Genomic DNA, 17,435 nt, shown 5'->3' on the forward strand with positions numbered 1-17,435 from the left:
GACACCTGCCTAAAACTTATGCACAGTACTGTATATATATATATATGTTAGAGAAAAAATATTTTTTAAAATGATTTTCTTTGATTGAAAATATTATTGATGAATGATTTAGACACAAATGTCCTAATCATAATATGGCCCAAACACAAAAAGGATTGCTTCAATCAAAGAAAAGTTTTTCAATGAAAAATTAAGTGTTGACTTCAACCCCCCCCCCCCAAAAAAATAAATAAAAATTATTCATTCATTCATTCATTTTCCATGCCGCTTTTTCCTCACGAGGGTCGCGGAGGTGCCGGAGCCTATCCTAGCTAACTCGGGGCAGTAGGCAGGGGACACCCTGAACTGGTTGCCAGCCAATTGCAGGGCACAAGGAGACATACAACCATTCACGCACACACTCATACCTACGGACAATTTCAAAGAAAAATAGCTTTTACATGAATTGTTTTTGAGTTTTTTGAGTTTCATCATTTGAGTTTATTTTTGCATTCAAGTACATTTTTTTCTATTCAAGCAACTTTTTTTTGATTGAATAACAAAGACACAAATCTACCTCCATATGGCTCCGCCTAGGGGATACAATTTTTGGATGGGGTAACCACATTGGCATGACACCGGCGGCCGTATCAAATGCAATGGATGATGATCTTGGTGAAAAGTATTGCCTAATAATGATTTAGAATTCCCCTCAAGAGTTATGGGAAAGAAAAACACTCATTGTCAACTTATTATTATAAATATTATTGTAAGTTAATTTTATTGCTGACACTGCATTTTGGGGTCATCAACATGTTTTGTTTCTTATAAAATATTTTAGTAAAAGAGAACAATTGTGGCTTATTAGAGCCTACAAGTCTTTAAGTCCGAGGTTCCTTTCAGACATACCTGAAGATTGGTAGTAAAGCATTCTCAAACTCTAGCAGTCAACAGGTTGATACATAAATTATGAATCATATTTGCAAGTTTGTCTTCTTCTGAACTGCTTATTGTCATCGAGGGTCATGGGGGTGCTGGAGCCTATCCCAGCGAACAATGGGCAGGAGGCCCGGTACACTGTTAAAGTGCCTGTGACAAGAAAAAGCATGTTTATTCCATAGTACATGCGGTATTTTATGCTCCTGAATGAAATGGACCACCTGGATGTGTGTGGAAGCGATCACTATATCTATTTAGTTTTTTTTAATCCCGCGCCATGAAAATGAGTGACTTCCGGCAACAGTCTCGAGTTGAGAAAGAGGGCGCTGTGACGTGTACGGAGGAAGGAGTCCTCTTCAAAATACAGCCATACTGTTGTATGAGAAGGACTAAGGATTCAGCTGATTTTGCGGATTAATATGTTGGTTTTTTGCATCACGCCAGCCAAACGGCTGCAGAAAAATCTTGCTGTACAAGGGAGAGGCGTGTGCACCTTTTTGGGGTTTCAAAAGTTTCCGATTCACAGGTGGATATTGGCCATAACAAGCCCTACTACTGTGGGACCATGGGACTTACGAGGAAGTGAGCAAACATCGTGTTCTGTATTATGTCAAATACTGGGATCATTTTAATATCTAGTTGGCTTGCATTTTGTGGCTGACATGCTCCTTGTCCCCTCGGCCGACGACCGGCGGCTTGTCGCAAATCCCCCCACCGGGAGAGCACTATACTCGGCGTATTCCCCTCTTCATGTGCCCGGTGTTGTGTCAAATTTTCCAACCGATCAGAAATGGCAACTTTGGATGGGCATGTAAAAAGCGCTCCTCGTACACATTAGCTGCATATGTTAGCTGCACAACAACTGCAGTTTGCCCATCGGCGAAGACAATCGACAACCCAGTCGTCATGTGAAATGATCCGGGCTAGTTATGTGTGATTTTCCACTTCGAAGACTTTGAAACATCACTCGTTTCGGGTTAGCATGTCGGCTAGCTGTCACGCCTCTTGGTTTTTTTATTCTCCGAACCCAGGGATTGGAAATGACATAAGCCAGATTTAGGCGGCATAAAATATTGTTCGGGAGATGCGACAGTTTTGACCATTATAGAGTAATTTTGCCATTTTCATCTTAAATGAATGCATTATTATTTCATATTCCATTTAGCACAAGACTGTTATTTGTCATGACCATGCCATTTATTTAGTTTTGGGGAAAAATACTTGGATATAAAGAATCTCCTGTAAAAATATTGGAGTAGAGAGACTGAAACAATGACATTTTGCGGCTCTCTTCGTCGTGTTTTTCTCGTTGTGAATAATTCCCCCTGAATGGGCTGCACACCAAATCAGATGAAATCGTGACTCCGCTGACATCATCCACCTGTTGGGGACGCTAGAGCCCTATAATGGCGTGGCTTAAAAGACTAATTTCTCGTCATCTGCATTTTGCTAAATTGTTGTATGCAGTCGAATCGTCTCAAAATAGGATTCTAATTCACATAATAATCCTATTTAAGACTTTTTCTCCTGTCATACGCACTTTAACTGGTATATTTAGAAGTATACAACTAAATTAAAAGAAGAATAAAAATCAAAGTTATAGTACCAGTTGTTCAAGTTTCTAATCAAAAGCATTTTAGCTGGGCAATAAAACCTTTCATTGAAACTAATATGCAGATTGTTGACTGAAATTGAAATAACAACCGCGAGAATACAGTGAGTGACCACTAGAGGGAAGTGACAATCTTGTTTTAATGAACCGTCTGGTTGAATCCTTTTTAGAGAATTAGAAATGTTTATTTTTATGAACTCAATTCTTTTTAGACCATCAGTTACAAAGGTTTGCAATAGCTTAAAAAAATTCATAAAAAAATAAATGGCTCACAAACGTATCATATAACATTTTTTGGGGGAAAAAAAACATACACGTTTACAACAGATCGCACTTGTCTCAAACAATTTAAAAATGTACAGTTGATTGTAACATCTTGCAGTAATTTGATCGATACATTATTGTTTTCATTGGCCTTGAATTATTTCATACAAATATTTGCATAGGTTATTAGACATACGTTGTTCTATTAACTAATTAGAATAGACAAGAACATTGTAAATGACTATTTGAGAACAAATGACTGCAGTGGTGTTGTCAATAAACAAAAACAGCACACACAGTACTTCCGTTTGAGATGTTCCTTTGACTCCTGCAGTGCTTAAATACACAAATCACTGAAATACTCACAGAGAACAAACTGACCATGCTGAAATTATTTACAGTGCGCGTAGTCAAAATGTATTCTTTTAGGTCTCACTGAATCAGGTATTGATTTTAATATGATAAAATGTACAAAGTGGAAACATTATTGCCTCAATAACATCTTGTGACACCTACAAAATGCTGTTGTGTACTGCCTCACATACTGTAAAAGTCAAGGGAAAAAAATAGAATTCTAGATCATTATTGCATCATTCTAACATCCAATATGTTCCCTGTGTGCAAGTGTGTACTTCTGTGTCTAGAGTACATTGGCAGTGTTTGTCCCGGTAAGCCAATAACTGCAGTCCTAGCATAACAGAGCATGAGTGAAGCTTTTTGGAGTGTTTGCAGAGTGTTGTTAAAATGGCTAAGAGTTGCTTTTGTCATAGTTCTTCACCATGCGCTTGATATGGAACAGTTTGTGCCTCAGCCTGCGACACTCTCCCTTCTTCGACTGGTATTCTGCCGTCTAAAAATTAACAGAAATTTTAGTGTTAATGCTTCATGACAGTGTAGCTTTGTTATGGAAGAAAACAGTAACCAAAAACATTTATCTTCTGTGAATGGTATTAAATATAGAAATAAAAAGACAAACTAGTACACTGCTGGTCAAAATTATTGGCACCCCTGCAATTCTGTCAGATAATTCCCAATTTATCCCAGAAAATGATCGCAATTACAAATGCTTTGGTAGCAATATCTTCATTTATTTTGCCTGCAATGAAAAAACACAAAAGAGAATGGGGGAAAAAAACCATTATCATTTTACACAAAACTCCAAAAATGGGCTGACCAAAAGTAGTTTGAAAAATCATGTGACGCTTGTTTAATTTGTGTAATTAACAGCACCTGTTACTTACCTGTGGCACACAACAGGTGGTGACAATAACTAAATCACACTTGCAGCCACTTAAAATAGATTAAAGCTGACCCAACCTCTGTCGTGTGTCTTTGTGTGTACCACATTGAACATGGAGAAAAGAAGACCAACAAACTTTCTGAGGACTTCAGAAGCAAAATTGTGAGGAAGCATGGGCAATCTCAAGGCTACAAGTCCATCTCCAAAGACCTGAATGTTCCTGTGTCTACTGTGTGCAGTGTCATCAATAAGTGTAAAGCCCATGGCACTGTGGCTAACCCCCCTAGATGTGGACGGAAAAGAAAAATTGACGAGATTTCAATGAAAGATTGTGGATAAAGAACCTCGACTAACATCCAAACAAGTTTAAGCTGTCCTGCAGTCAGAGGGTACAACAGTGTCAACACTTACTATCCGTTGGCGTCTGAATGAAAAGGGACTCTATAGTAGGATACCCAGGAAGACCCCACTTCTGACCCAGAGACATAAAAAGGCCAGGCTGGAGTTTGGCAAAACTTACCTGAGAAAGCCAAAAACATTTGGAAGAATGTTCTCTGGTCAGATGAGACAAAAGTAGAGCTTTTTTGGGAAAAGGCATCAACATAGAGTTTACAGGGGAAAAAACGAGGCCTTCAAAGAAAAGAACACGGCCCCTACAGTCAAACATGGCGGAGGTTCTCTGATGTTTTGGGATTGCTTTGCTTCCTCTGGCACTGGACTGCTTGACTGTGTGCATGGCATTATGAAGTCTGAAGACTACCAACAACCAAAAAGCACTAGAAAATGGTTTGAGAGAAAGCCCTTGAGATTTCTAAAGTGGCCAGCAATGAGTCCAGACCTGAATCCCTAGAACCCCTGTGGAGAGATCTGAAAATGGCAGTTTGAAGAAGGCACCCTTCAAATCTCAGAGACATGGAGCAGTTGGAGACATGAAGCAGTTGGAGACATGGAGCAGTTGGTTGGCCAAAGAAGAATGGTCTAAAATTCTAGCAGATCATTGTAAGAAACTCACTGATGGATACCAGAAGCGGTTGTTCGCAGTTATTTTGTCTAAAGGTTGTGCTCCCAAGTATTAGGCTGAGGGTGCCAATACTTTTGTCCGGACCATTTTTGGAGTTTTGTGTAAAATGATAATGATTTTTAAAAAATTCTTTCATTTTCTTTTGTGTTTTTTCATTGCAAGCAAAATAAATGAAGATATTACTACCAAAGAATTTGTAATTGCAATCATTTTATGGGAGAAATTGAGCATTATCTGACAGAATTGCAGGGGTGCCAATACTTTTGGTCAGCAGTGTACATGTATCGATAAAATATCTGAACGTACTGCGATAGGATTAAAACAAATGTCTTTCTACTTTAAAGAAAGACAAATTACACCAAGACATGTCTACCTATAAAATGAAAAACAATTACTGACCCGCTTGAAGTCTTTCAGTCGATTATATTCATCAGCTACACCCTGGGAGGAGAAAAAAAAATTTGGGGGTTAAATTTATGGTGGTGTGGCTTTACAAACACGCTGGACACATTTGTTACAATTAGCAATCAATTGTTATCCAAGTTAAAATGTTGCAAATACTGTTAAAATGTTGCTTTTCATTTAACCAATGAAGTATGAAAGCTATTCTCTCTAACCTGGTATTTAACGGAGGATTCATCCAGTGTGTCCAACTGCCTGCTGAGTTTGTTAATCTGATCATTGACGTCGTCCATGTCTGCACACATTCGCTTGTACTCCTTTAGGTCAGCATCAAACTCAGATTTATAGTCATGACGTTGTTGATCAGACGTGATCTCGGGGTACATGCTAGGAGGGAAAGCAAAAGGTACTGTCACTTCAGAAGAATGTAGTTGCATAAATACGCATCAGTGTTGTTTTCTTCAATGATAACATAAATATTTTGTTATTAAGTTTTTTATGATGAGCTAAAAACGTGTCTTGAAAGAATAAAACATAACGAGACGGGTGCCAGTTGTCGACGAGAGCGAGATGAAAGTTGGCCATAGTTTCCGTCTTACGTTCAAATGTGTGAAATTTTCTTATCGTATGCGTAGTTAGCACGCATCATAGCAGTATTTGGTGCTCCCTCCACTTACTCACCAGCAGGTGAATAAGCGTGTGTCCTCTCCAGGCTCCAGACTTTGGTGAAAAACATGTCAGGTGCAATTTGGTAAATTTTGTTTACCGTAATTTCCTGAATATGACGCGCACTTTTTTCCCCCCAAAAATCAACTTGTAAAATCATGGTGCGCATTATACACGGGTACTGGGATGGAGACAGAAATATACACACACACACACACATATATATATATATATATACAGTATATATTAGGGCTGTCAAATGATAATCACAGCTTAAAAATTAATTAATCGCAATTCAAACCATCTCTAAAATATGCCATATTTTTCGGTAAATTATTGTTGGAATGGAAAGATAAGACACAAGACGGATATATACATACAAAATACTGTACATAAGTACTGTATTTGTTTATTATAACAATAAATCCACAAATGGCATTATTAACATTCTTTCTGTTAAAGTGATCCACGGATACAGTAGCAATGCTCTCGTTCCGATTTCTGACTTTGGTCCTCACTTTTATTTTACCGTATCAATCCATGGAAGAAACATTTATTCATCATGATGAAACGATCAAGTTATACAGCAGCCTTTAAAAGAAAAGTCACATCTGTTTTGTTTTCTCCTGGATTTTGGTAGGTTGGAGAAGTTGTGAGATCATATTATTACCGTAAATATTGTCAGTATACGGTAATGTTTTGAACTACCAATGTGCTATGCTTGTGCTGTGTTTCACCAGTCAGTAAAATGACATTTCTGTATCTGTACACGAGCTCTGTTTTCTTGTATTCTTCTATTTATTGGTGCTAAAATTAGGGTGCGCATTATACACAGGTACAATAATTTCCCCTAGATTTTACAAGTAAATTTGGGATGCGCGTTATACACGAGTGTGCCTTATATTCGGGAAATTACGGTACTTGTCTTGGCTAGATATCAGGGGTGGGAACCTCTTGATAGCTCATGATAAGATACGATTTGCGATACAAAGCTCACGATTACAATGATCACATGATATGGCGATACAATGATTATCGATACATTGGTCAGGAAATCATTCTAGGATATTCTACAAAACAACTAAAAATCAGAAAAACAAGCTTCATCCTTCTGCTTTAAGTTTATCACCAGTAGACATCCAATCCATTTGAATGGGTAGGGTGGCTGTGAATGAACCCCTCCCACTTCAAACGGGCCTCTCCCACTTTCTGTCAGTGGCAGTGAATGCCAGGCAATGAGGCAATTCTGAGCCATTTCAGGTCATTACCTGTTGATTTTCAGTCACTTCCTGTCAATTTGGGGGCATTATGGGTCATTTCCTGTTGATTTTGGGTTACAGAACAGGAAGTGAGGATTCACAGTCACTCTTTTCGATTTTCTGTGCATTTACAGGTCACTTTCTGTTGATTTTAAGGCATTTACAGGTCACCTCCTGTTGAGTTTGAGTCACTGCCGATTCATTCCCCGGGTCACTTTCTGTTGATTTTGGGTTACAGAACAGTCTGCGATCCTGACCGTTCTGGCCCACTTTCACCCCTGTATACATGTGATATCTACCGTAGCATTATATGCGCGTAGTTTGTAGCAACTGGGCGTTGTTTGTAGCGGCTGTTGGCGGCTTATTATCTAGCGGCATGAGTTGTGGATATTTATTCTCGGTCCATTCCTCATTGCGGACTGTGTTTTAGCTCCGCTTTACCTAGCATATTTAAATAATCGGAATATGGATGTTTGTGAATCGTTCTCGAATCTTCAGCAGCCGAATCGTGAATCATCTAAGTCGGAAATTTCACACACTTTTTCTAGATATGCCATGCTGCTTTAGCCTTTAAAGGTCTGTTTTGAGTAATCATCACAGATTAATTGTAATTTATTGTGTTTGCGTTAGCATTAGCATTTAGCATGATGAGTGTCGTCTTAAACCCTTGAAAACTTTTACATGTGTTTTCACATTTTTCGTGTCGTCAAGGTGAGTTTAATTTAATACAATATACTGTTTTCCTGCTGAGTGTCTATTATTGTCACAAAGATGGTGTTGTCCTTGTAGACTCTACAATTATGTGCTCGTCTGTCAATGTTCATTTGAAATTGTTGGAAACATTTTATTTATGTATTTATTTATTCATGGACCAAAACTTTTGAAGATTATAGACATAAACATTTTGAGAACATGTCAATTAAAAAGACAAAATTTGTCTGAGTTTTAGTTGACAAAAACTATACGAAGACAAACACATTTTCAAATGACTAAAATGTGACCAAAACTAATAAGTATTTTTGTCCAAAACACTAAAATGAAAATTAAAAGTGCTGCCAAAAACAACACTGATACGCATAAAAAGATGTGCTTCAAAAGACTATTCCTCAAAATAGAATGACAAATATAAAGCGACGCTTTTTTTAATGTGAAAAAGAGTCATCTACTGTATGTATGGCCATCTGCTCCTCCGAAAACAAATATTTTGTCTCCAGTGATCTGTAAACAGAGGTTTCTTCTCTAATCCCACAGTCATTTATTCAAATCGGAGAATTAAGGTCTGGTCCTGCGAGAGCAGCAAAATCTGTAATCTACGTGATGTGCTGTTGGATAAAGTCATCTGCACCTCTCTAATCCTGCCTGCATGAGGGAGGCTTACGTCTCACCTCTCCCACTCTTCCATATCGAGTTCGTTGCCCGTCTCGCCTCCTGTGGTGTACTCCGTCTCGTACTGAGATTCGTCCACGTCGGGGTTTCGTCTTCGTCGTTTGCCCCTGTTGGCGGAGGGTTTACGAAGCGCACTAGTCTCATCTGATGGACTGGAGCTGGTCCTCCCACCGTGGGAGAAAACGTCTGACGGTCGAGAGGTGGTTCGATCAGAATACCTGTTGGGTTGCCCCCAAAGGAGAAGAAAAACCTTTTGAACAATTACGTTTGGGATATGAAATATATAAAATGCAGACTCAATCAATATGTTTTTGACATGAATACAGAGTGGCTAAGCAGTTCTTGATAGACACTGTTTAAGACAGACTACCGAAATTTTCGCAGTTTTGCACTTCAAAGAGCAACTGACTATAAGCCGCCACCCACCGAATTTGGCACAAAAACGACATTTGCTCATAGATAAGTCGCACTGGAATATACACTCACCGGCCACTTTATTAGGTACAACTGTCCAACTGCTCGTTAACACTTAATTTCTAATCAGCCAATCACATGGCGACAACTAAGTGCATTTAGGCATATAGACATGGTTTAAGACAATCTCCTGCAGTTCAAACCGAGCATCAGTATGGGGAAGAAAGGTGATTTGAGTGACTTTGAACGTGGCATGGTTGTTGGTGCCAGAAGGGCTGGTCTGAGTATTTCAGAAACTGCTGATCTACTGGGATTTTCACACACAACCATCTCTAGGGTTTACAGAGAATGGTCCGAAAAAGAAAAAATATCCAGTGAGCGGCAGTTCTGTGGAGAATGGCCAGACTGGTTCGAGCTGATAGAAAGGCAACAGTGACTCAAATAACCACCCGTTACAACAAAGGTAGGCAGAAGAGCATCTCTGAACGCACAGTATGTCGAACTTTGAGGCAGATGCGCTACAGCAGCAGAAGACCACGCCGGGTGCCACTCCTTTCAGCTAAGAACAGGAAACCGAGGCTACAATTTGCACAAGCTCATCAAAATTGGACAACAGAAGATTGGAAAAATGTTGCCTGGTCTGATGAGTCTCAATTTCTGCTGCGATATTCGGATGGTAGGGTCAGAATTTGCCGTCAACAACATGAAAGCATTAATCCATCCCGCCTTGTATCAACGGTTCAGGCCACTGGTGGTGGTGTAATGGTGTGGGGAATATTTTCTTGGCACTCTTTGGGCCCCTTTGTACCAATTGAGCATCGTTGGAAAGCCACAGCCTACCTGAGTATTGTTGCTGACCATGTCCATCCCTATATGACCACAATGTACCCAACTTCTGTTGGCTACTTTCAGCAGGATAATGGGCCATGCCATAAAGCTGGAATCATCTCAGACTGGTTTCTTGAACATGACAATGAGTTCACTGTACTCAAATGGCCTCCACAGTCACCAGATGTCAATCCAATAGAGCATCTTTGGGGTGTGGTGGAATGGGAGATTCGCATCATGGATGTGCAGCCGACAAATCTGCACCAACTGTGTGATGCCATCATGTAAATATGGACCAAACTCTCTGAGGAATGCTTCCAGCACCTTGTTGAATCTATGCCACGAAGAATTGAGGCAGTTCTGAAGGCAAAAGGGGGTCCAACCCGTTACTAGCATGGTGGACCTAATAAAGTGGCCGGTGAGTGTAAGCCGCAGCGGTTCTCACTATATTATGGGGTATTTACATCAAATGATATTAACAGGTATCGCTTGATTTGACAGCAGCATCTTGAGACTGTCATATGACCAAATGGACCACCATCATTGCTTCAAGAAGCTTCATTTGGCAATCACTGCTCCCTTGGGGGAGGCAGTCAACCTCTGCTGCCACCTGCTATCAACACTGTTGCTGTCCAACATGCCTCCTAGAATGCATTGCAGCGCTACAGATGTAAAACATTAAAATTCATGTTCTGTGCCAATTATTTCTTCAGTTACTGTTATAGTTGTGTCATTAATTGGTAGTTATGGTATTTGGTAACATTTTATTTAACAGTGGCACCATAAGACTGTCATTACACAATCATAATTATGACATGACACCATCATGAGCATTAATGAATTCTTATAACAGATGTCATGTAGTGTTATCCAGCAAATTATCTCACTTTTGAATGGATGTAAAAGATCCAAGCTCAACATAAATTCAATTAGTGACATAATTTGCTGGATAACACTAAATGACATCTGTCATATGCATTCACTAATGCCCATGATAGTGTCATGTCATAATTATGACGGTCTTATGACAGTCTTATTACGCCGCTGTCAAATAACGTGTCACCTATTAAATAAATCAACAAATAAGCTGCACTGGACTATAAGCCACATGTATCAAAATGAAGGAAAAAAGTAGCACCTTATAGTCTGAAAATTACGGTAAACACACTACAGAATGACTGGAGTAGATTGTCTTGCTGCACATAGTAGTGTACTTTTAGGTGCCTAAAATTGAGTGAAGGAATTGAAAGAACTAATAATGGTAAAAGATATTTCACTAAGGATAATTATAAGTCATTCAAACATGTCAGCCTTTGTGCCATTTAAGGGTCCTCTGTAAAGGGAAGTAGTAGCAGTTATTTTAATAACATAAGCAGGAAACATATCCAATTTTGTGGGCTTGAAAGAGATTTGTAAAGGAATCCAAAGTCACCAGTGGAACTATCTCAGTAACTCAAAATTTATTTCATGTGAAGAAATCACCAGCTGTTTACTGTCATAATTTTGCAAAGATCGTCTCTTGTTAAGTTGTTTGTCAGCATTAAAATCATCACTTTTCACACACTAACCTGAACTTCTTGTAAAATGCCAACAAGAAGAAAAATCAACACACATGAGGGAAAAACAAGGGAAAGATAATCCCACACTGGCTCAAAGGTCAGAGGCACAGCTCATTCTTTGGGTAGGGCAATAATTTTTTTTAACCGAGTATGACTAGTCACATGTTCGAAGAGCGATGTTGAGCAATGTACCCACTCATTGTTGTCGTAGTTGTCCCCATCCATAGAGCGGCCGTCCACCTGGGCCGGGGGAAAAGAGATGACACTGTTTGCCGAGGCGTTGAGCAGGCCCCCTCCTTTCTCGGACACCAGTAGGGTTGGTGCGTCCTGAACACTACGGCTTTCCTCCACATTGTTCACCTACAAAGGAAGGGGAAAAAAGACCCAAATAAACAAAGCATTCCCAAGGACTGTACACCCAATTTCCTTTCAAACTGACATCCTGCTTGAAAAATTTATTCATCACTAGTATAGCAGCCATAATGTTACTTACTAACAAAACTATATATGCTTTATTTTGGAATGGATGTTGGAATGCATGTGTAAATACTGTTTTTGTTTCTGTATAGAAGAAAACACTAATCAGCCCAGGAAAGCCCATAGGTAATTAGTGTTCCATGTTTAAGAGTGCACTCAGGCACATAAATGGGCAGCACACTTGAGCTGCTCAGTGTTATTGTAGTTATATGCTTCACTTGAGGCACTTGAGTAACATGAGAGAACTCAACCAATGTCCATCCACACAAATGCAGTACTAAATCAATGATTTGTTTGCTTACTGTCCATATTTAACTACTAATATGGACAAAATATCTTCTGTTATATAAATTTATCTTCACTGTAAGTAGCTTAATTTTCGGACTATAAGCCACAACCCACCAAATTTGACACAAAAAACGGCATTTCTTCATAGATAAGCCGTACTGGACTATAAACCACAGCTGTCCTCACTGTATTATGGAATATTTACACTGTCATATGACCAAATGAACCACCATGAAGATTTGAACCAATTGGCTCCAAAGCTTCATTGCTTCAAGAAGCTTCATTAGGCCATCACTGCTCCCTTGAGGGAGACAGTCAACCTACGCTGCCACCATCTATTAACACTGTTGTTGTCCAACATGCCTCATTGGATGAATTGCAGCGCTACAGATGTAGATAACAATCAAAATTCATGTTCTGCGCTAATTATTTCTTCAGATACTGTTCCAGTTGTTTCATGAATTGATAGTTATGGTATTTGGTAACACTTTATTTGACAGTGGCGCCATAAGACCGATATCATTTTGTGTCATCCGGCAAATTATCTCACTTTTGAATGAATGTAAAAGATCCGAGCTCGACATAAGTGGAGTTGGTGACATAATTTGCCGGATGACACTTAATAACATCTGTCATATGCATTCATTAATGCCCATGATAGCATCATGTCATAATTGTGACAGTCGTATGGCAGTCTTATGACGCCGCTGTCAAATAAAGTTACCTATTAACCTAACAAATAAGCCGCAAGATTCAAAATGAGGGGGAAAAGTAGCGGCTTATAGTCCGAAAATTACGGTAATAAGAATCTATTTTAGTGTCAATCAGTCCATCCAGATTCAAAGCATTTTAATTGTCAATGGACAGGCAAATGTGGATTTTTTACAATTTGAATGCTGGCATTAAAAATGTTCAGCTATTTTTAATTTGTACTACATAGATTTCTGCCCAGAATATAACACGTATGAAACGTTGGAGACTTGAGTTAAGCATCCCTTGGCTCTGCCTCCAAATTCTTTAGTTTTAAACACAGATCATTGATTAGAAGGGGGAACAATCAAATTCATTTGAAACCATATTGCAGTTTGTAAATAGTCTGCTAAATTTCCCAAAGGGCAAAAGAAGAAGCAGATATCTGTGCAGATGCCCCCTTCCCATAAAAATAAAAATCGGTGTGTGAAGTAGTCAGGGGAGGTACAGTTTCCCCGCCTTGCAGCTGTATTAGAATTGTATTTGAAGGGCGCAGCTCAGGAAAAAATCCCAAAAATTCCCTCTGACTGAGCAGAACTAAATAAGTGCGACCACGACTATCTACAACAGCAAAAAGGTAAGTTTAAAAAAAGAAGAAGAAAAAAGTCAGGTATTTTAAACAGGTGAATCAAGGAAAAAGTGAAATTAAAATATACAGGAAAAAAAATACAGTGAAAAGTGCTAATGTTACTGACTGAAGGAAGAAAGTGATGTAGAGAATTTCAAGTATTTTTTGACATACTTGGATAGAGTGCTGCAACCACTAATCGATTAACTGGAGTAATTCAATTAGGAAATACGATTCGAACTAAATTTTTCTCCTTCAAGTATTCATTTAATTAAAATGGTGTTGTAGTGGTTTATTTTGAAACTGTTTGCATTTATTTTTCTTTATCTAGGTGTGTACACTGCCTTCTAGTGGCAACAGTAAATATGACATAACTTATTTAACATGGCTGAATCCAGCTGCTCCCTGTTAAGACAAACATAAGGTAAGTTTTCGTTTGAGCTAATGATTTTTTTAATGCATTCATAATTTAGTTTGTAGGTATATTTAGCCGTTTTTGTGGGAATATGTTTTTGAATGATTTGTTAAGAGCATTTTAAAAAGAAGTTACCTCTCCAGGCTCCAGACACATGTCAGGTGCTACTTGGTAAGTTTTGTTTCCCGTAATTTCCCGAATATAACGCACACTTTTTTCCACCCCAAAATCAACTTGTAAAATCATGGTGCGCATTATACACTGGTACAGGGATGGAGGAAAATTATATATATTAGGGCTGTCAAACGATTAAAATTTTTAATCGAGTTAATTACAACTTAAAAATTAATTAATCGTAATTAATCGCAATTAATCGCAATTCAAACCATCTATAAAATATGCCATATTTTTCTGTGAATTATATATATATTCTGTTAAATAAATTGTTGGAATGGAAAGATAAGACACTAGATGGATATATACATTCAACATACGGTACATAAGGACTGTAGTAGGCATTTCACTCTACTGTCATTTAAATCTGTCTATGCTGTCCTCACTCCGAAGCGTCTACTTTTTCCAAAGCTAGACAGCTAGTGAACGACGCCTTAATAATCAGACTTCTTCCTTTTTCATCTGATTTATTAATAAAATGGCCTCAAACCATTGTCCTCTTTAGACCGTCTTAAAACAACCCAAAAAACAGTACACATGCATTGCATTAGCAACAACGTTAGCTTAGCACGCTATACAGGTTAACTAAACATAAACAAAAAGCGTCTCATACAAAAAATATAACATTTCGCTTACTAACATAATATTTCCATTCTTTACAACAACCATACTTACGGACAAATCTTGTCCAAGGATCATATAAGCACAACAGAGACGTCGTGCAGCCATAATGAACTGGCAAGAAATCAATAAACCATGTCGCACAGCGACCACAAGAGTTCGCTGTTAGACAGCACAAAACGCCTTGCTGTAAAGCTTACCAAAAGGCAGAATACTGTCTGAGCGGGACATGTGCGTTAATTGCGTCAAATATTTTAACGTGATTAATTTAAAAAATTAATTACCGCGCGTTAACGCGTTAATTTCGACAGCCCTAATATATATAATATATATATACTATATAAAAACCATTTTTTTTTCATTGACACGGCCATATTGTGTTGAAGAAACGTATGCAGCGATCCGTTGCCGACCATTACGGTACGTGACGTCACCATTTTGTTTCGGTAATACTTCACTCTAATCGGTCGAATGATTTCGTCTGTGTTAAATTCTGCTTTTTTCACTCTTCATGAAGCACAGAATTTAGTTTCTTGAATTCATTTGAGTCAACGTTTATTGCAGCTCCGGAACTCGGACCATAACAAACGTAACACAACACGGACTTCCTGTGTCCGTCAACTATATCTGTCCCTCGGGAAACTCAAACCCAAATAACAATAGTTCCTATTGTTACTCTCCTGTCGACAGCGATGAGCTCTCTCGGATTTCCGACTTACGTTTTCACTTTCATTTTACCGTATCAATCCATGGAGGAAACATTTCTTCATCATGATGAAACGAGCAAGTTATACAGCAGCCTTTAAAAGAAAAGTCACATCTGTTTTGTTTTCTCCTGGATTCTGGTAAGTTCAAGAAGCTATCAGATCATATTATTACCGTACATATTGTCAGTTTACGGAAATGATTTGAACCACCAGTGTGCTATGCTTGTGCTGTGTTTCACCAGTCAGTAGAATGAAATTTCTGTATCTGTGCACGAGCTCTGTTTTCTTGTATTCTTCTATTTATTGGTGCTAAAATTAGGGTGCGCGTTATACACGGGTACAATAATTTCCCCTAGATTTTACAAGTAAAGTTGGGGTGCGCGTTATACACGGGGGCGCTTTATATTCGGGAAATTACGGTAGTACTTTATAGCATTTAAGCTAGCGGATCTTTACGATGCAAGCTAGCCAATTGTTCTTTTGTTGTACTTAGTAAGTTTGGGGTGCGCGTTATACACGGGTGCGCCTTATATTCGGGAAATCACGGTAGTACTTTATAATATTTAAGCTAGTGGATTTTTACTACGCAAGCTAGCCAATTGTTCTTTTGTTGTACTTGGTAAGTTCAAGAAGTTATCAGATCATATTATTACCGTACGTATTGTCAGTTTACGGTAATGCTTGTGCTGTATTTCACCAGTCAGTAAAATGAAATTTCTGTATCTGTACACGAGCTATGTTTTCTTATATTCTTCTATTTATTGGTGCTAAAATTAGGGTGCGCGTTATACACGGGTACAATAATTTCCCCTACATTTTACAAGTAAATTTGGGGTGCGCGTTATACACGGGTGCGCCTTATATTCAGGAAATCACGGTAGTACTTTATAGCATTTAAGCTAGCGGATTTTTACTATGCAAGCTAGCCAATTGTTCTTTTGTTGTACTTAGATCCTCATTTACTATTTTGTTCCGTTTGAGGCTAAACTGAGGTATTTAAATTTTTGATGTTCCTAATAAGATTACTTGATTCTTCGAACTAACTAGTTCACATATTAACCGACTACTAAAATAATCGATAGCTCCAGCCCCACTTGAATATATAGAAAACGGCATTTATTACATGCTACTGCCATTTAGTTAGGGCTACATATTTGACGTTTATAACAACCATGTGAAAATCAGTTAAATAAAAAATTGTGAAAATCAGTTAAATAAAAAATTGTGAGATTATGATGATTGTAGTTGCGCCTGGCATACTCAATTCAATGAGGCATCTAGTATCCATTGTCTATGGTTGCGGCTCACACTAAACTAAAATCATGCAGTTGTGTGAACTTGACTTTGTGTCGTTATATGGTAAAATGGCATCTGTGAGAACAATTGAGCAAGAAAGTAAATGGATAATTATAAAGAGTTTCTCAAAAAGACATTTACTGCACACCATATAGTGGGAACTGAATGACTTCTTGCGATATGTGTATTGTGCACTTCATATCACAATATACCGATATCATGGTAATATTGCCCAGCTCTACGTCATACTATACATAATTCATCAACACGTACAATATGCAACCCAGCCCCATTTTTAAGCATGCAATACCTCTGTATTAACAGCACACTGACACCACTAATGACCTCATGAATTAAACACAATGGAGCCCAAGCTGAGCAGAATGAGGCCAGTGTGTGACTTCATACTCAGCGACTTGGTCCAATGTCAAAACATGACCGATGACTCATAGTGTGACACTGCATTGCACGTGGTGCAATAACCATGAAGAAAGACATATCAATGAATAACATATACCACCACACCTTTGTGTACGTATTCTAGATATTTGACAAACATTATCAAGTTAA

General features: G+C 38.5%; 1 protein-coding gene across 1 annotated transcript in view; it reads right to left on the bottom strand.

Moving 5' to 3' along the window:
- Window positions 1-248: 248 nt before the first annotated feature.
- The window catches only part of si:ch73-61d6.3 (occludin), a 43,775-nt gene continuing 26,588 nt past the window's right edge, over window positions 249-17,435 (bottom strand). Inside the window, exons 5-9 of the mRNA XM_057841001.1 lie at window positions 11,766-11,929; window positions 8,768-8,986; window positions 5,673-5,844; window positions 5,455-5,496; window positions 249-3,644 (exon numbers count right to left, since the gene is read on the bottom strand). Coding sequence (XP_057696984.1) covers window positions 3,543-3,644; window positions 5,455-5,496; window positions 5,673-5,844; window positions 8,768-8,986; window positions 11,766-11,929 — 699 coding nt within the window. The 3' untranslated portion in view covers window positions 249-3,542. The remainder of the gene's footprint in view (window positions 3,645-5,454; window positions 5,497-5,672; window positions 5,845-8,767; window positions 8,987-11,765; window positions 11,930-17,435) is intronic.

Source organism: Corythoichthys intestinalis, chromosome 7 (assembly GCF_030265065.1).
Source record: "Corythoichthys intestinalis isolate RoL2023-P3 chromosome 7, ASM3026506v1, whole genome shotgun sequence".
Lineage (NCBI taxonomy): Eukaryota > Metazoa > Chordata > Actinopteri > Syngnathiformes > Syngnathidae > Corythoichthys > Corythoichthys intestinalis.